Source organism: Mus caroli, unplaced genomic scaffold (assembly GCF_978045245.1).
Source record: "Mus caroli unplaced genomic scaffold, Mus_caroli_1 scaffold_7, whole genome shotgun sequence".
Lineage (NCBI taxonomy): Eukaryota > Metazoa > Chordata > Mammalia > Rodentia > Muridae > Mus > Mus caroli.
The window spans coordinates 47,864,968-47,880,785 of record NW_028227262.1 but is presented as its reverse complement, the minus strand read 5'-3'; the positions used below and the strand labels follow the sequence as shown (position 1 = coordinate 47,880,785).

The 15,818-nt window shown below is 45.1% G+C and overlaps 1 protein-coding gene across 1 annotated transcript in view; it reads left to right on the top strand.

Moving 5' to 3' along the window:
- Gxylt2 (glucoside xylosyltransferase 2) overlaps positions 1 to 15,818 on the top strand; it is a 97,030-nt gene that overhangs the window by 54,857 nt on the left and 26,355 nt on the right. Inside the window, exon 4 of the mRNA XM_021165390.2 lies at positions 14,249 to 14,500. Coding sequence (XP_021021049.1) covers positions 14,249 to 14,500 — 252 coding nt within the window. The remainder of the gene's footprint in view (positions 1 to 14,248; positions 14,501 to 15,818) is intronic.

Genomic DNA, 15,818 nt, shown 5'->3' with positions numbered 1-15,818 from the left:
AAAAAACAACTCAAGGACCAGGCTAAACCTGACATCCCTTCCTCCACACACACCCTACTGCATAATTTGGGAAAACTTCCAGTATATATTTATTTTTTAAGCCAGAGGGGGTTTTACATGACTGATGCCCCCATATTACTCCCTTCACTTAAGTTCTCTCAGCAATGCTAAAAGGGATGGTTAAACATATGCAGCTTCAATAGAAAACTCTTTGCTCTTGGTTACATATGAAAGGAAAACACCCGAAAGTAGAAGCAGAGGAGTAGGAATGGATGCTAGGACTTCGTTGATATTTACAATATCCATGTGTGTGTATATATAAGTGTATATGCATATATATTTATGTGAGTAGTTGTTATTCTTCAACAATACTTATTGAACCTCAGGAATGTGCCTGATCTTTAGTCTGGTACTCAGGAGGCAGACACAAGCCGAACTCTTGTGAGTTTAAGGCCATCCTGGTCTACATAGTAAGTTCCAGGGCAGCTCAAGCTACATAATGGACCCTGTCTCAAAATTAACTAACAAACTAATTAATTAATTAATAACAGGTTGAATTAGTTTCTAGTAGTTGTTAAAAATGGAGATGTAAAGTTTTTGAGGGAAATGGAAATAATGGTGATATTGTGTTGAGATCTGACTTCCTGACCATGCCAGATGTGCTTAGATCCGAGAAAATGTGCTGGTTTGAATATGCTTGGCTCAGGGAGTGGCACTATTAGGAGGTGTGGTGGAAGTTGTTGGAGGAAGTGTGTTACTGTCTGGTGGGCTTTGAGACCCTTCTCCTAGCTGCCTGGAAGCCAGTCTTCTCCTATTGGCCTTCAGAATAAGACACAGAACTCTCAGCTCCTCCAGTGCCATGCCTGCCTGGATGCTGCCATGCTTCCCTCCGTGGTGGTAATGGGCTGAACGTCTGAACCTGTAAGCCAGCCCCAATTAAATGTTGTCCTTTATAAGAGGTCCCTTGGTCATGGTGTCTGTTCACAGCAATAAAACCCTAACTAAGACAGACAGACAGACAGACAGACAGACACTATAATATCTGACACTGCACCACTATGTTGTCCCATTCTACAGAGAAGAGAGAAGGCTGTGAGGGTGGTAGTATGACAAGAGTAAGTGCTGGTAAGAATCAATGATAATAATATTTAGTAGTAGTAGTAGTGGTGGTGGTGGTGGTAGTGGTGGTGCCATTGACATTACATTGTCATGCTAGGGATGAAGAATTAAACCCAGAACCTGTGTAGCTGGCAAACTCTTTACCTCTAATTACATCCTCATCCTTAGCCCTTGTGTTTTGTCTCATTTTGTTTAACCACTCAAATATTTTTGCCGTGCACTAACGCTTCCTAAGTGCACTCAAACAGCCAGATCCCGCTCAGGTTTACCCCAGCCCTTGTGGTTTTGGAGCAGTGCCGTCTCACTGTGTAGCCCAGGCTGGCCTTGAATTTGCTGTGTCGCTCAGAATGGCCCTGAATAAACTTGAGAGCCTCCATAGGCCTAGGGTTATAAGCACATATAGCTCTGGCTCACTCAACATCTCCTTACTCTGTCGACTGCTGAATTGTTGGTGCAGTTTTATATCAAAAGACATGGGATTGTGGGTTAAGAATTTAAGTGGTGGAGGGAGGGCTGAAGAGAGAGCTCAGCAGCTTAGAGCACTTCCAAAGGTCTTGAGTTTGGGTCCTAACACCCAAATCAGCTCATAACTGTCTGTAACTCCAGATCTGTGGGCTATGATGCCCTCTTCTGGTTTCTATCAGCACAGGTGCAAACATGGTCAAAGGGTTATTGTAATGGCTTCTTGTCCCATCTCCCTTGCACCCGTGTCCTTTCCCTCCTGCATGACTTTCTCATCAGATGGATTAGGGTCATCTGTTGCTTATATGACCAAGTCCTAGCATAACCCAAGCAAGTTCTCCTGGGAAAACAGCATCTTCCTGCAGTGTCCTGCTCCAGCCAATCTGCTCTATCCTTGGCCTTCCCTCTGGGTGCACATGTCCCGCCTCAGACCGTTACTTGCTGGCAATCCATGGCCACAACTGTCCTGTTTCCAGCACTACAGAGATCATACCTGTTTCTCAGAACTCAGCCCAGCATTTTTTAACTTGCTTAAACTGTCTGTGACTCCTGTTTCAGGGGATCTGAGGCCCTCTGACCTCCACTGTGGCATGTGTATATACGTGATGCACATACATTTACATAGGCACATACACACTCATTCTCTCTCTCTCTCTCTCTCTCTCTCTCTCTCTCTCTCACACACACACACACACACACACACACACACACACCCCACACATGTGGGTGGATGTATTCCTTGGTATATATGATACATATCAGCATAGTTCTATTGACAGAGATCAGAAGTGATGGGATGTTTATACTTCACAGTTAGATTTGGGCTTCTCAGTGCTGTCTTTGTGGTGGCTTGAATAGGTTTGGCCCCCATAGATTCATGTTTTGATGCTTGGCCATAGGGAGTGGCACTATTAGGAGGTGTGGCCTTACTTGAGTAAGTGTGGCCTTATTGGAGAAAGTGTGTCATTGTGTAGGTGGGCTTTCAGGTCTCCTTGCTCAAGCTCTGCCCAGTGTGGAGTTAGAGCCTCCTTGCTGCCTGCAGAAGGCATTCTCTTGGCTGTCTTCAGATCTAGATGCAGAACTCTCAGCTTCTTCTCCAGCACCATGTCTGCCTACAGGCTGCCATGCTTCCTGCCATGATAATAACAGATTAAACCTCTGAAACTGTAAACCAGCCCCAATTAAATGTTTTCTTTTATAAGAGTTGCCTTGGTCATGGTATCTCTTCAGTGCACTAAAACCCTAACTATGACAGTTCTCCAGTAGGGCTCTTTGGGGAAGCGGACTGATTCCAGGGCTTGGGGTAGAAAAACACAAGATGAGTTTGGAGTGTCCTATGGTACCAAAAAATTAGAACTAATTTTTTCTTTTCAAATAGAAAGAGGACTGTGGCGATGACTCAGCTTGTGTAAAGTATAAGGACCAGAGTTCTACGAACTTCAACATTCAGAGTTCCTAAGTTCAGAGTTCATAGAATCACATAAGAAAGCTAAGAGCAGTGACATGTGTTTGGAAGCAAAGTGAAGGAGATCCTTGGGCCTCTATAAACAGACAGCCCACCTAACTAGGCAGTTCCAGGCCAAGTGAGACACTAAAATATACTGGATTCCTGTTTTTTTCCAAAGATGTTTATGTTCTGGGAGTTGGCTTGGCAGGTGAAAACATTTGTTGTGCAAGCTGATTGTCTTAGACACTGTTCTATTGCTGTGCAGGGATAACCATGACCAAGGTAACTTATGAAGCAGTTGAGGGCTTGCTTACAGTTTTTCAGAGGGTGAACCCATGACCAGCATGGCAGGATCACAGCAGGCATGGTGCTGGAGCAGTAACTAAGAGCTACATCCTGATCTTCAAATTGGAGGCCGAGAGAGGGGAACCTCAACCCTCCTAATTCTTCCTAAACATCCATCAACTGGGGACCAAACTCGAAATGTATGAACTTTGCAGGCTGTTCTCATTCAAACCACCGTACTGATGCTCTGAGTTTAATGCCTGCAACTCCTACTGGAAAGAGAGGACGGAATGTTGAACTCTGACCTGCATTCACCAGCGTACACATGAACACACACATGCATGCATGAGTGGGCACACCTGTGTGCGTGTGTGCATAACACACACACACACACACACACCAGGTTTCAAGGGGGCTCTCACTGGACACAGGACACAGGAGCTCATGTGAAAGAGCTCAGGTGACCCTAGTTAGAACACACTGAGACAGAGTGAATGGACAGTAACCACACAAACCCTCATGCCTTGCCTGGAACTCCCTTCAGTGGGTTTACTGAAACTATTAGAAAGGTGCAGGTATTCTTACCTCACCTGAGATGCCTGACAAGCTCAGCTGCACAACCAAGTGCTGTGTCCCAGACTGGGGGCTGTGCTCCCTGCTGCCACCAAGCACCACCAGAGAGGATGGCACCTCGGCTTGAAAGATCCAAAGACAAATATGAAAATAGGGGGTTTTTTACTGAACGTAAAATGCTTCCATGAAATCATAATTCAAACTGTTGTTAAACCAGGGACGATCTGTACTGTATGATATGCCCCCTCTCTCACACACAGTGAAATAGTTTCCATGCTGATAAATACAAGCAATGGATTGGGTAAATGAGCATAAAAAATAGCAACCCTTCCCCACAGAGGGATTCCGATGAACACATGCAGAAAGAGTGAGGGAATGGACATACAAAGGCATATCGGTGAGTGCCTGCGGCCCTTGCTAGCACTTGGGAAGCAGAGGCAAGAGGGTCACAAGACTACCCTAGGCTACAGGGGATGAGAGAGCAAGAGTGGGGGAGTGAGAAAATATCTTTGAATAAAGTTACTAGAGGAAAGTCTAACCAGTGAGTGCTAAATGAGGATTGTAAAACTTAATCAAAGTGGGGTACTCCTGTGGTTTTAGAAAATCTTGCTTAAAATACTTAGGGGAAAAGAATATGTTTACAGGAAAGTACTGGCAGTCACCACTCAGACCAAATGGCTGAGGCTAGCACATGGGTCCACCCTGTGACTGGTTCTCCTTCACATCTGCAAAACTTCATTTAATCCTGAAAACATGAGTCTCCCACTGGAGACCTGGGTTCAGACTTATCAACTAGTTCTCCCCAAAGGTATCAAATCTCTCGGATCCCCATATCAAGCACAAGGCATAAAACAAATGTTATTTAAATGACCAGAACTTATAAAACAGTCTATATTCTTTCCTATTTTTATAATATTGTTAGTTTAATAGCACCTGGTTACAAATGGTTATAATTATTTGTTTAGTTAGAACACTATTATTTCCTGTGCTGGAGTACTGGGCTCGTGCCTCTTTCAAGAAGCCCAGACAGAGAGAAGGCAGGTTAGCAGAAGCTGACTGTGCCTGCTCCTGTGCCTGTCTTGGCAAGGATGGTTTGTGTCAGCTTGGGAACAGTGTTTGACCTGAAGATGTGTATGCTCTAGGACTTGAGAGGTGGAGGCAGGGAGTTCCTTATTAGTTCCTTATTAGTCCTTATTAGCAGGGTTACATAATGAGATCCTATCCCAAACAAAACAAAATAAAACAAACAAATGAAAACAGAATCATTTAAAATGAAGGCACAGGGAAGGCTGTTATGCTCTTGGAGACATGGATGTCTGTCAGCAGATGTTGGGAGTGGGTAGTGAGGTACAGGCCCACATAGCAAAAGAACAATATTCTTTCTGTATGGTAGGCATACTAGCTTTCCTTCAAGACTTTGAGTCTTACACACTTCCTACTGCTGAGTCTGTCTCTGTGCTCTATCTTGTATATAATCAGTCTTGAAGTGTCTTTAAAATGAAAGTGAGGCTGGCGAGATGGTTTGGTGGGTAAAGGTACTTGCCACCACCAGGCCTGGTGTGCTGAGTTTGAACTCTGGGATCCATGTGGTGGGAAGAAAGAACCAGCTCCCACAAGTTGCCCTCTGACCTCTACGTGTGTGCGATGGCATGTGTGTGCACATACAAACATTAAATGAAAGAACTAAACAAACAAACAAATAAATAAAAGTAGATTAAAATGGGACTGGAATGATGGCTCAGCCATTAAGAATGCTGGTTGCTCTCCCAGAGGGCTCAGGCTGGATTCCCAGCCCTGCGTGGCAGCTCACAACTTCAGTCCAGTGGATCCAGTGCCCTTCTCTTACCTTCAGGGGCACCAGACACACAAGCGGTGAGTATATACAGGAAAAGTAAATGCCTATATATATAAAACAAGGAAAATAAAACCATTTTCCTAAAAGCAATGATGAAGTCTTCATTTGCACGTTAAATCAATAAGATTTGCAGTGGCTCTGAGGCAGTGTAGCATTGTCCCAGACACCTGGACCTGAGGTGCTACTCAATTCTGGCTCCCACGGGGCTGCAGTTCTAATGCAGGGAGGAGGCAGTTTAAGAAAAGGCCGCTGGCAAGATACAATTTGCAAAACACATGAAACTGAAGAAGAACGAAGACCAAAGTGTGGACACTTTGCCCCTTCTTAGAATTGGGAACAAAACACCCATGGAAGGAGTTACAGAGACAAAGTTTGGAGCTGTGACGAAAGGATGGACCTTCTAGAGACTGCCATATCCAGGGATCCATCCCATAACCAGCCTCCAAACGATGACACCATTGCATTCACTAGCAAGAGTTTGCTGAAAGGACCCTGATATAGCTGTCTCTTGTGAGACTAGGCAGGGCCTAGCAAACACGTAAGTGGATGCTCACAGTCAGCTATTGGATGGATCACAGGGCCCCCAATGGAGGAGCTAGAGAAAGTATCCAAGGAGCTAAAGAGATATGCAACCCTGTAGGTGCAACAACATTATGAACTAACCAGTACCCCGGAGCTCTTGACTCTAGCTGCATATGTATCAAAAGATGGCCTAGTCGGCCATCACTGCAAAGAGAGGCCCATTGGACTTGCAAACTTTATATGCCCCAGTACAGGGGAGCGCCAGGGCCAAAAAGTGGGAATGGGTGGGTAGGGGAGTGGGGGGGGTATGGGGGACTTTTAGGATAGCATTGGAAATGTAATTGAGGAAAATACCTAATAAAAAATATTAAAAAGAAAGAAAGAGAGAAAGAGAGAAAGAGAGAAAGAAAGGAAAGAAAGAAAGAAAGAAAGAAAGAAAGAAAGAAAGAAAGAAAGAAAGAAAGAAAGAAAGAAAGAAAAGGCCGCTGGTGATGGGATGTGGAAGGAGGAAGGGAGTCCTGGGGTGTGACGACGGGTACATGGAGGGAAAGAAGAAGGACCCTTGGAAGGGCTTTCTAAGAAGGACTTGAACCAGAGCTGGGGATACCACCCAGTGTGAGCACAGCTCTGCCTGGCATCTGGGAAGCCCAGAGTGAATTGTGATTGCTTAGTTTTTTGTCAACTTAACAGCAGCTACTTATCTAGGGAGAGGAACCTGTGTTGAAAAAAAAAAAAAAAAAAAAAAAAAAGTCCCAACTACACTGACCTATGGGAAAGCCTGTGGTGCAATTTTCTTTATTGATGATTGATCCATAAGGGATCAGTCCCCTATGGGCCATGCTACCCTGGGCAGATGGTCCAGAGTATCTAAGAAAGTGCACTGAGTGAGCCAGAAGAAGCAAGCTAGTGAGTAGTGTTCGTCCGTGGCTCCTGTTTCAGTTCCTGCCTCAAGATTTCTGCTTGAGTTCCTGCCCTGACTTTCCTTGATAATAGACCATTGCTTGAAAGTGTAAACCTAAACTGGGCGTGGTGGCGCACGCCTTTAATCCCAGCACTTGGGAGGCAGAGGCAGGCGGATTTCTGAGTTTGAGGCCAGCCTGGTCTACAGTTCCTGGACAGCCAGGGCTATACAGAGAAACCCCGTCTCAAAAAACAAAAAACAAAACAAAACAAAAAACCCCAAAACAAAACAAAAAAGAAAGAGAGAGAGAGAGAGAAAGGAAGAAAGCTAATTTAGACAATGGCCCTTAATGAAGAGCGCTGGGAAATTGACCCTCCTAAGTCACGTGTCCCACTGGAGCTTCTTCTCAAAACCAAGGCAAGGGGCAGAGTGTGGAAGGGGACAGACCTAGTGTCATAGATAAAATCACAATTCATCTCACTGCTCCCTCTTTCTCTGTGTCTGGAGCAAACGCTCCACGGGGCACACATGGTTCTCATCAGTGTGGATGGAGAAAACCGTGGCAACACTATCAAGTGGGTGACCCCAGGGACAGCCACAGGACTTGTGGAACATCCCACCTACCAACTGCTGAGCAAACATGTGTTGCAAATCTACAGGAAACATTCACAGAGATAGACCATATGCTGGGCCATAAAACAAAACAAGGCTGGGTGAATAGAAGCCATGCAGTGTTCCCTGACAACCAGGAAGCTAAGTGAGCAGTGGATGCAAAAAGATGCGGTAACTTCCAAGTACATGGTAATTCAGTACAGCAGCTGGAAATCCCCACCGGGTTAACGTGAAATCACGTGCAAGCTAAGAAAGTCTCCATGGCTATCTGAGAGGAGTGGGTCGGACGGAAGCAGATATGGAGCATATGACAGAGTCCTTGGGGGACTATTATAGTGCCTTGGTGTTGGGCAGAAAATGGAGAGAAATGGGCACATCCAGCTGTTTTGAATGTAGTTAGTCAGATTACACACACACACACACAGAGAATTTGTACCCAGTTGTACTGTGGAAATTAGACCACAGCTGGAGAAAGATGAATTTGAGAGAGAACCAGCGAGTTCCCGATAACCAGACTGTCTGTAACTAGGCTCCAGTACTCTTACACATGTTTCTTTCTCTCTTTTCTTTTTAAAAAAGATTTATTTGCGCGTGTGTGTGTGTGTGTGTGTGTATGTGTGTGTGTGTGTGTGTCTATGTATGTCTGTGTGAGTGATGCCACATGTATGCAGGTCCCCACACAGGCCAGAAAAGGACATCACGTCCCCTGAACCTCGAGTTACAGGTGATTGTGAACCACCCACCATGAATGCTGGGAACTGATCTCAGGCTCTTCGGAAGAGCAGGAAATGCTCTACCTGCTAAGTGATCTCTCCTACACCTTTAGCACATCGTTCTGAACTAGATCACTTGAAGTGGCTATCCAGAGCTGGGGCAATGGAAGGGCTGAGCAGCACTGGGGACAGATGGCCTTCCTGGGCCACCCTACTTTTCTTTGTTATAAAGTCTCTCAGCAAGTGCATTGGTTTCCTTAAAGGAGTCAGAAAGGCAGCTTCTATATACTTTTGGTAAATATTATTCTTCCTGTTATAACCCGACCAGCAATGATCCCCTTCACAGGGATACTAGCACAATTGCGGGCCTATGGGGATGGAGTGTTATTACAGTCATTTTGTATTAGTTTTTAAGATTTATTTATTTCATTTATGAATACACTGTAGCTGTCTTTAGACACACCAGAAGAGGGCATCGGATCCCATTACAGATGGTTGTGAGCCATCATGTGGTTGCTGGGAATTGAACTCAGGACGTCTGGAAAAGCAGTCAGTGCTCTTAACCGCTGAGCCATCTCTCCAGCCCTCAGCTCCATTTTGAAATGTATTATGTTGTAGACATTTTAATCCCAATCTGGTTTTTACCCTGCCTTTGAGCATTCAGTTGCCAGATAAAAGACACACTTTTATTACTTACAATAAGCCTTAAACAGCACAAGAGCTGGGCAGATACCTACCCTCTATGCTACTAAATCTACTTTCCTATTGATAAGCTCTAGTTGTTACTTACTAGGTTTCATCTGGGCTGCTCTGAACTCCAATTGGCCCACCCTCAGGGCCACGTATTTTTATGACTCACCTAACCCATGGCGGCTTCTCTTCTTGCTCTCCTCCTCCTTTTTCTTTTCTTTTCTTCTCTTCTCTTCTCTTCTCTTCTCTTCTCTTCTCTTCTCTTCTCTTCTCTTCTCTTCTTCTTCCCCTTCCCCTTCCCCTTCCCCTTCCCTTCCTCCTCATTCCCCTTCCCCTCCTCCTCTTCCTCCTCCTCCTCCTCTTCCTCCTCTTCCTCCTTCTCCTTCTTCCCTTCTCCCCCCCCCCCTCTCTCTTCTCCTCTGACACCAAGCCAGGAAATCCTAACCCCCACCTATGTCTCTTCTGCCCATGTATTGGCTGTTGGCATCTTTATTTACCAATCAGAAATAACTTAGGGGCAGGGTCACTTGGGTCTATGAGCAGAATCTAGGTCTTGGGGACCACACTTAACATTATAACAAACAGCAAGACCAAACCTCAACAGTATTATTTTTTCTCATCTCTCAGCTCTGACCCTTAAAGTCTTTGGAATCAAACAGTATATTTTTAACTTTCATTGGCTCTGTGTGAATTTCACATCATGCACCCCGTTCCCACTCATCTCCCCCTCCCCTCCTACCCACCCACCATCCTGGCACCGCCCTCCCCTGCCTCAACAGAGTTTAAAAAATCTTGTTGTGGAAACTGTAGCGTGTCACAAAATGTCCCACAGTGTACCCTTTTGTCCACTCTCATGACCCCAGGGCCATCTCTCCCACAATGCCCAGCTTCTCTGCTACCTGCTAACCGTAATAACCACAGCGGCAACACTTCTTGGACAGGCAAACAATATGTTTGAACCAAATAAATGGTTGCTGTTAGAAAGAAAAAGACAGGGCTGGCAATATGACTCAGCTGGTAGGAGCATTTCCCGCTAAGCCTGACGACCTGAGTTCAGTCCTAAGAAAACACATGGTCAAAGGAGAGAACTGACTTCAGCAAGTTGTTCTTTGTCTGTAATAGAAAACAAATCCGTGAAACAGTAAGATGTTGTTATATATGAAAATGTTACCCCATTTTCATCCTAACTGGGCATGGTAATGCCCTTGAGAGGCAGAGGCCAGATGATGTCATGTTCAAGGCCACCATAGGCTGTGTAATAAGATCTTGTGTCAGAAACTAAAACCACAATGGGATGGAAAAGGACTCTGTTCATATAATTGCAACCAAGTGTATCAACTTTCCCTCTTGAAGGACACTCCTTCACGGTATAATAGCTCCCTGCTTCCTCTTCTTTCCTGGCCCCTCCTATCTTTTTTCCTTTTTTTTCTTTTTGTGTTGATGAGGGTTGATAACTGAATTTTTTATTAAAGAAAGTATCAATATAATGAAAGTGTCAATGATTAAAGACCAAAGAAAACAGTGAAAGCAATCTAGTCAATGAACTTCAATTTGCTAGTAGATTTCTGCGAGACCTGTAGTTAATAAAGGATATGCCTTAATTGGGTCTTATTCTATACAATAATAAAGAAAACGTCTCCAAGAGTTAAAGTGCCTTTCTCCCCCTCTCTAAATCTAAGGTTTTAAATTAGTTTTTTTTTCTTTTTAACACTATTTAGTGTCAGACACTTAGACACTTCTGGCAAACGATTTTATCTTACTGTAGGCCCATATGCCCCACTCCAGCAATCGTTATTTGACACATGAACTTAGAATACGTTTATACTTCAATTTTTCTTCCCTGTGAGGGAGAGGAAATATAATTCTCCCCCTCAATCTGCTTAAGTTTGTAGTTGAGACAGAGTCTGAAAGAGGAGCGAACTAAGAGAAGGAAGTTTGTCAGCAGACGACACATACATCACACGAGAGAACACACAGGGTCCCAGGGCAGGAGACTGGCTTATTTCATTATCTAACTGAGAACCATACATGTCATTACATTATTTGTCTTAGTCACTGTTCTATTGCTCTGAAGAGACACCATGACCGACACAACTCTTATAAAAGAAAGCATTTAGTTTGGGGGCTTGCTTACAGTCTCAGAGGTTTAGTTCATTATCATCATGGTGGGGAGCCTGGCAGCAGGCAGGGTAGGCATGGTGCTGGAGAAGAAGTTGAGAGATCCTGATTGCAGAGAGAGAGAGAGAGTCAGAGTCTGGCAAGAGCTTTTGAAACCTTATTTATTTATTTATCTATCCATCTATTTGGGGTGTATGTGTGTGTGTGTGCGCGTGCGCGCGCGTGTGCACAAGTACACATACTGTGGCTTGAATGTGGAGCCCAGAGGACACCTTGCTGGCCGTGGTTCTCTTCTTCCACCCTATGAAGTGTGGAACTCAGGTCATCAGCTTCCAGCAAAGGCCTTCCTCCCCGCCAGACCCCCATCCCGCCAGCCCTTTGAGAATAATAAATTGCAAAGCAACGACAAGACAAAGCAAAGCAGCTGTGAGCTTCCAGGGGAATTTTGGGAAGGGCAGAGGGGAGGGAGGGGAAGGGCAGAGGGGAGGGAGGGGAAGGGCAGTTGAGAAACATCTGCAGAGTCTCAGTTTTGAGCCGCTGAGGTCTGCAGAGGAGAATGCACCTCCTCTCTTTGGGTAGGAATGAGTGGGGGGAGATTTGAAGGGTCTATGTTTTTAGGAGTCTCTGTCCTGCTCCTAGGAAAACAGACAGGGCAGGCAGACAGCTCCCCTGTGCCCTGTCTTCAGCTGAGTAGTTCTTCATATTTGAAGCAGGCGTGTTCTGGTTTCCTTCCAAAGACGAGATCAGCAGGACAAGAAGCCCTTGGTGATGGTCTTGGGGTAGGGGTGGGGGAGGCATACAACACCAGGTTCCTAAGTATGTATGATGTGCAATTTAGTCTCACAACATGCTTGTTAACACGTTCATGGAGAGTTTACCCTCTCTCCACAGAACACTAGGGTTTCTGAATGATGCAGACTAGTGCCAACCTGTGACAAGTTTTACCTTTCCATAGGAAATAGGGAAAAATAAGAAGAATGTGGGGTAGTTGCTTGTTTGTATTGAGACAGGGTTTCTCTACAGCTAGCCTCAAACTCAGAGATAATGCCAGCTTCTGCCTCCAGAGTGCTGGGACTAAAGGCATGCGACACCACACCCAGCTGAATGGTAGATTGGTAGATTTTTTTTTAAAGGAGGTGGGTTATACTCTCAATTGCAGAATTCATCATAATTCTGAATGAAATCAGGATCGTCGAGTGTTTGGGGTTTTGGTTTGGTTTGAGACAGAATTTTTCTGTGTAGTCCTGGCTTTTCTGGAACTTGCTCTGTAGACCAAAGTGGCCTAGAACTCAGATTCTGCCTGCCTCTACCTCCTAAGTGCTGGGATTAAAGGCGTGCATTACCATGCCTGACGAGTTCATTTTATTTTGATGAAATATAATCAAATTATTTTTAATTTTATATACTAATTTATAAAATCCGTAACTCTAATAGACGAGAAGAGAAAGAGCCTGGGGTTAGCAAGTAGGCGTTGAAATGACTCCAGTTGAAGTTCCAGCAAAACTGAATTGCATGGTACCTGCGTTCACACTGTTAAACGCTGGGGATCCAAACAAGTGCTATATTAATCTACTCAGCTCCCCAGTGAGACACGAGTGACTGGTTGCTTAAACAACAGAAACATGTTTCCCACAGTTCTGATTGGGAAAGTCCCAGACCTGGATGCCAGCAGGGTTGGGTTTGGGCAAAGGTTCTCTCCTTGATGTGCATGACTGGCCGGCCACCTTCTCACTGTGTCAGAATGGGGCAGGGAAGAGAGGGAGGGCACTTTCTGGTCCCTGATGTCCAAAGGGCACTAATGCATTATGATGGCATCCTTACGACCTCAGTTAATCCCAGTGGCCTTCCAAAGCCATATCTCCAAATACTGTCCCTTGAGGTGCCAGGGTTTCATTGTGGATTTGGACGCAAAGGCACACACATGTTAATTCATAGCATGTAAGGTTACATTGAGGACTCAGAGAGAGTTAACTCTTCCCTTAGTTAAGCTGTTCTGAAGTTTGGGGAACAACAAAATGAGACGAATGGTATTATTGTTAACTCATGCTTTAAAGTTTCACACTCCAGGGCTGGAGGTGCACGTGCAGGGGTGTCCCCTGCACCCGAGAAGGCTAGAGAAAAGATATGTAGCAAGCAAGCCTCCTGGTAAATAAAAGTCTATGGTGTGTGTGTGTGTGTGTGTGTGTGTGTGTATGTATGTATATGTATGTGTGTGTGTGTTTTAAAACTCAGAGCAAGAATATTCGATGACATCCAAAAATTATACAAAATTCCACTTTCAATGTTCCTTCTTGCTGTTTGGATTACAAACACCCTTGTTGGCTTACAAGCTGTCATTGCTGCTTATAGGATAAATGGCAGTGCTAACTGGTTGCAACAGAGCCTGCATGCGGTGTGGACTGTCTGGCCCCATACAGGAGAAGTTTGTCAAGCCCTGATCTACAAAAGTAAACAGCCAATGACTTGCTTTTTCTACTCCCAAATCCAAACAAGCTGAGAACATCATCTTAGAAAGATATGAAGCAGCGTCCTAGAGTCCTCCATCCCAGAGCTTGGGGTGGGCCTGGAGAGGGGCCACATGGAATTGCCACTATCTGGCTATTCCAATAAAGAACTCAGAGGGAAAGGCAAGTGATCTACTTGTGGGAGGAAAGAACAAACAAAAAGAGCTACAGTGTTCCATTGATGTTTCCGGTCTCATCTCTTTTAAAGGCTGGTCCGTATACAAGACCGGAAGTCGGGCCAGTCTAGAGCCGGGTTTATCTGCCCTTAAGTCTCTACTCCTTGGCTGACACACATCCTTGGGTAACAGGATGGGTGGCAGAGAAGAATGGGAGCTAAGAGTGGCACCTGGTATAGAGTCCGACATTGGTCACAACCGTGGCATTTTTCGTGAGGAGCCACTCTCATTGTTTTTGGTTTTGTTTTGTCCCCGCACCTTGTACGCAAAGGCGATCTTAAAGGACGTGGACTCGCTTCTCTACGTGGACACTGACGTCCTCTTTCTGCGGCCCGTGGATGACATCTGGAAGCTTCTGAGGCAGTTTAACTCCACCCAGCTTGCTGCCATGGCCCCAGAGCATGAAATCCCGAAGATCGGCTGGTACAGTCGCTTTGCCCGGCATCCTTTCTACGGCTCCGCCGGGGTTAACTCCGGGGTCATGCTCATGAACTTGACTCGCATAAGAAATACCCAGTTCAAGGTAAGAAAGAGCTCATATAAAGCCCAGGAGTTAAGGATGATGGTGGCCAACCCCTTAAATCCCAGCACTCAGGAGGCAGGGGCAAGCAGATCTCTGAATTCAAGACTAGCCTGATCTACAGAGTGAGTTCCAAGACAGACAGGATAACATGGAGAAACACTGTATCAGGAGAAAAAAAAAAAAAAGGAGGTAGTCTTTCCAGTAGGGACACACTGGGATGCTTCCGGGTGTGGCTGTACTGATTTGGCCTGTGGATGTGGATGGAAGGATCCAAAGGAAAGTATTTGAAACATTGTGGGATGTTGCTCAGAAAACTTCAGGTGGCTGTAGAATGTGAAGCCTCATAGTCTCCATTCAGAAATACTGTGATGCTCCTGAATTATGTAGTGTCTGAACTGTGCCAATCCAAGGCTTCGAAGCTCATATCCAATCAGAATGACTCTAGAGGTGTATTTATGTGAGTATGCTGATCTCTGTGCATTGCTGATCAGGGTCTCTTTCCTACTAGTAAAATAATAAATAAGAAGAACCAAAATGAAGGTCTTGAGATACAGTCCCCATTCTCCTGTTATGAAGAATAGGAGGCTGGGAGATAGCTCGGTTGGTAAAGTGCTTCCTTTGCAAGCCTGAGGACCTGTGTTCAATCCACATGTTTTAAAAAAAAAAAATCCAGAAAATATCTTTTAAAAGTCAGGCAATGGTGGTGCATGCCTTTAGTCCCAATACTCAGGAGGCAGAGGCAGGGGAATCTCTGAGTTCAAGGCTAGCCTGGACTACAGAATGAAGGACAGCCAGGGCTACCCAGAGAAACACTATCTTGAAACTAAACAAAAGCCAGATGTGGTTTGTCATCCCAGTGCTGGGGCAGCAGAGGCAGGCAGATTGCTGGGGCTCACTGCCCAGCTAGTTTATCCTACATGGTATGTTCCAGGCCACTGAGAGATCCCATCTCATAAAATAAGTGGATGGTCTCCAAGAAGCAACCTTTGATGCTCATTGGCCTTCCACCAGCACTTGCATACATGTTCTCATTCACTTACATACAGGTTTCTACCACCACTAACATGAATGCCCACATACCTGTACATACACACACACACACACACACACACACACACACACACACCAAAAAAGGAAGACTAGCTGGTGTGTGTGTGGTCTGTATAAGGCTTCAATCGACAGCATGCCAAAACGATGAAAAATGAAAAAGAATAGGCCAGGGTCTCCGTATTAAAAGAACCAGCACTCACATGGCAGCTTATGACCATCTGTAACCAGAGGATTCTCTTCTAGCCTTCATGGGCACCTGGCACACATG